At 69.5% G+C, this 3,133-nt stretch overlaps 1 protein-coding gene across 1 annotated transcript in view; it reads left to right on the top strand.

Moving 5' to 3' along the window:
• FASTK (Fas-activated serine/threonine kinase) overlaps positions 1-3,132 on the top strand; it is a gene marked incomplete at its 3' end in the record, with an annotated part of 3,644 nt that extends 512 nt beyond the window's left edge. Inside the window, exons 2-9 of the mRNA XM_004694377.2 lie at positions 462-888; positions 1,330-1,509; positions 1,605-1,744; positions 2,063-2,276; positions 2,344-2,503; positions 2,644-2,735; positions 2,813-2,948; positions 3,009-3,132. Coding sequence (XP_004694434.2) covers positions 462-888; positions 1,330-1,509; positions 1,605-1,744; positions 2,063-2,276; positions 2,344-2,503; positions 2,644-2,735; positions 2,813-2,948; positions 3,009-3,132 — 1,473 coding nt within the window. The remainder of the gene's footprint in view (positions 1-461; positions 889-1,329; positions 1,510-1,604; positions 1,745-2,062; positions 2,277-2,343; positions 2,504-2,643; positions 2,736-2,812; positions 2,949-3,008) is intronic.
• Between the last annotated feature and the right edge of the window lies 1 nt (position 3,133).

Genomic DNA, 3,133 nt, shown 5'->3' with positions numbered 1-3,133 from the left:
GGGCTCAGGCCGGGAGACGGAGCCCCCGGGCCCAAGGTCACTCAGCTGGTAAGCGGGGCGCCCAGCCTGGAGCCCGCCCGCCGCGCTGCACCCCGTGCGGAGGGGATGTGCTGCCAGGGTTCCCGGCGGGGCGACCGCTACCCCGCTCCGCGACCTGGGGCTGCACTCCCGGGCCTTGGTGTCTCCGCCTGTGAAGCGGAGGCCACGCCAGCGCTGCCGCCTCGGTGGGCGTGCCGGAGCCCTGGGCAGGTGATGCCTGTGCAGGTGCTGTGTAGATGACACCGCGCTGACAACACTGAAGGATTCCAAGGAGTGGAAGGCAGCAGAGGGGCGGGGTGGGGAGACCCCCAGAGGGGTGAACATGAGTCGGCTGCCCAAGCCTGGGCCCCTTGGATGGGGGAGTAGATGAGCAGCCTCTTTCGCCTTTGGAGAAAGCCTCACCCCCTTTTCTGGGCCGCCCCTCAGGGTCTCCGTCACCCAACTCCATGCTTCGGGTCCTGCTCTCTGCCCAGGCCTGCACCGCCCGGCTGTCCAGCCTGCTGCTGCTCCCTCCAGTACAGCCCTGCTGTCTGGGGCCCAGCAAGAGGGGGGACCGGCCCCCTGGAGGAGGCCCCCACGCGGGCCCTGTGCAGGGGCTGCAGCGGCTGCTGGAACAGGCGAGGAGCCCTGGGGAGCTGCTGCGGTGGCTGGGCCAGAACCCCACCAAGGTGCGCGCCCACCACTACCCCGTGGCACTTCATCGTCTGGGCCAGCTCTTGGGGTCGCAGCCACGGCCCCCTCCTGTGGAGCAGGCCACCCTGCAGGACTTGAGTCAGCTCATCATCCGAAACTGCCCTTCCTTTGACATTCACACCATCCATGTGTGTCTGCACCTTGCAGTCTTACTTGGTGAGGAGGGGGCCTGGGGCGGGTGTTAAATGGAAGAGTAGAGAGAGGATTGAGGTCACTGGCAGAACTCAGTGCTCAGGCCTTGCGGGGTGGCCCCGCCCCCAGCCTGCTAGCTGCCGCTGCCCCCGCCCTGGGCCCCCACCATAAGCCCAGCCTTTCCGTCAGCTTGGTGGGGGACAACCCCAAATTCCTTTTAACGTGGTGCTCTAGGAAGCCAGCACGATGCCACCCTTACGCGAGATGAGGACTCCCTGGCCAGGTCTAAGGCCTCCCCAGACTGCTCCCTCCCTCCCTCCACGCTAGTTCCCATGTCCGCAGCGCTGCCGCTTACACTGTAGCCAGCCTTCCGGCCCAGACAGCGGACAGGAGGAAGCTCGGGCATTCGCCCCTAAACCCTGGGAGGGCAGAGCAGCTCCGTCTGGGACTGCCCTCTGCCCCCAGGCTTCCCAGCAGATGGGCCCCTGGTTCGTGCCCTGGAGCAGGAGCGAAGGTGCCACCTCCCTCCGAAGCCGCCTGCCCCTCCAAAGCCTGCCCTGTGCGGTGGACACAGGTTGGAAGCGGCTCTGAGCTGCCCCCGTTTCCTGCGGCATCCAAGGCAGCATCTCATCCGCAGCCTGGCAGGTGCTGGAGGGTGCAGGAGGCGGGGTGGCTGTGGGCGCGGGTGCGGTCACCTGGACGTGGCCCAAGTGCCCAGTGTGACGGGCTGTTCTCCGCAGAGGCCAGGCCCGAGGAGCTGACGCCCCACGCCATGGTGCTCCTGGCCCAGCACCTGGCCCGGCACCGGTTGCGGGAGCCCCAGCTCCTGGAAACCATTGCTCACTTCCTGGTAGCCCAGGAAGCCCAGCTCAGCAGCAAGGTGGGACTGCGCCCGCCCTCCCGTCAGCCTCAGCCAGCCCCAGGCGTGGCCCCTGCCCGGCCTGTTTGGCCGCCTCCTGATGGTGGCACGCCGCCCTGCCACCCCCTCCCCCGCTGCCATGCCCAGCAGACACCTGGCTGGGCACACAGCGCCCTCCGCTGCGCACAGCCAAGTCACTGGTGACTAACCACGCCCGAGGCTAAGACACTGCTTGGGGCTTCGGCTGAGCCGGGTAGAGGCCTCACCCAGCCCTGGCCTGCGGGCACGCCCCTCGGGGCTGCAGTGGAGGAGCCCAGCTGACGGCTGCTCTCCCCACAGGTGGTGCAGAAGTTGGTTCTGCCCTTCGGGCGGCTGAACTACCTGCCCCTGGAACAGCAGTTCTCGCCCTGCCTTGAGAGGGTCCTGGCGCGGGAGGCGGGGCTGGCCCCGCTGGCCACTGTCAACATCTTGATGTCGCTGTGCCAGCTGCGCTGCCTACCCTTCCGAGCCCTGCACTTTGTCTTCTCCCCGGGCTTCATCAGCCACGTCAGTGGTAGGCAGCCCGGAGGGCCAGGGCGGGCGGGGGCCGCAGCCGGCGGCCTCAGCCCCGCTTCCTGCAGGCACCCCCCACGCCCTGATCGTGCGGCGCTACCTCTCCCTGCTGGACACGGCCGTGGAGCTGGAGCTCCCGGATTACCGGGGTCCCCGCCTCCCCCAAAGGCAGCAAGTGCCCATCTTCCCCCAGCCTCTCATCACCGACCGTGCCCGCTGCAAGTACAGGTGGATGGGGCCGCGGGGTGCGGGCGGCAGACTAGCAAAGCCTCAGCCTCGTGAAAGGAAACCTGGCCGTGAGCCGGCCCGGCCGGGGGCTGAGCGGGGCGCCCGCCACGTCTGGCACTACCCTGCCCCTCTCCCCTCAGTCACAAGGACATTGTAGCCGAGGGGCTGCGCCAGCTGCTGGGGGAGGAGAAGTACCGCCAGGACCTGACTGTGCCCCCAGGCTACTGCACAGGTGAGCCCCGGGCGGCTGGCCGGGCGGCTGGCCCCGCGGAGCCTGGCCGCAAGCCGGTGGCCCTCTCTCCCCTCCAGACTTCCTGCTGTGTGTCAGCAGCTCGGGCGCCGTGCTCCCCGTGAGGACCCAGGACCCCTTCCTGCCCTACCCCCCCAGGTCCTGCCCCCGGGGCCCGGACGCCTCTCAGCCCACCACCGGGGACCCCGCGCAGAGGTAAGGGGGGGGCGGGGCCGCCCGGCCTGGGCCAGCCCTGAGCCCTGTCCACCTCTCCAGGGTGGTGCTGATGCTGCGGGAGCGCTGGCACTTCTGCCGCGATGGCCGGGTGCTGCTGGGCTCCCGGGCCCTGCGCGAGCGTCACCTGCGCCTCCTGGGCTACCAGCTGCTGCCGGTGAGCCGCC

Source organism: Condylura cristata, unplaced genomic scaffold (genome assembly GCF_000260355.1).
Source record: "Condylura cristata isolate star-nosed mole 26May11 unplaced genomic scaffold, ConCri1.0 scaffold00042, whole genome shotgun sequence".
NCBI lineage: Eukaryota > Metazoa > Chordata > Mammalia > Eulipotyphla > Talpidae > Condylura > Condylura cristata.
Note: the sequence above shows the minus strand (reverse complement) of the source record. Positions and strands in the feature narration are given on the sequence as shown.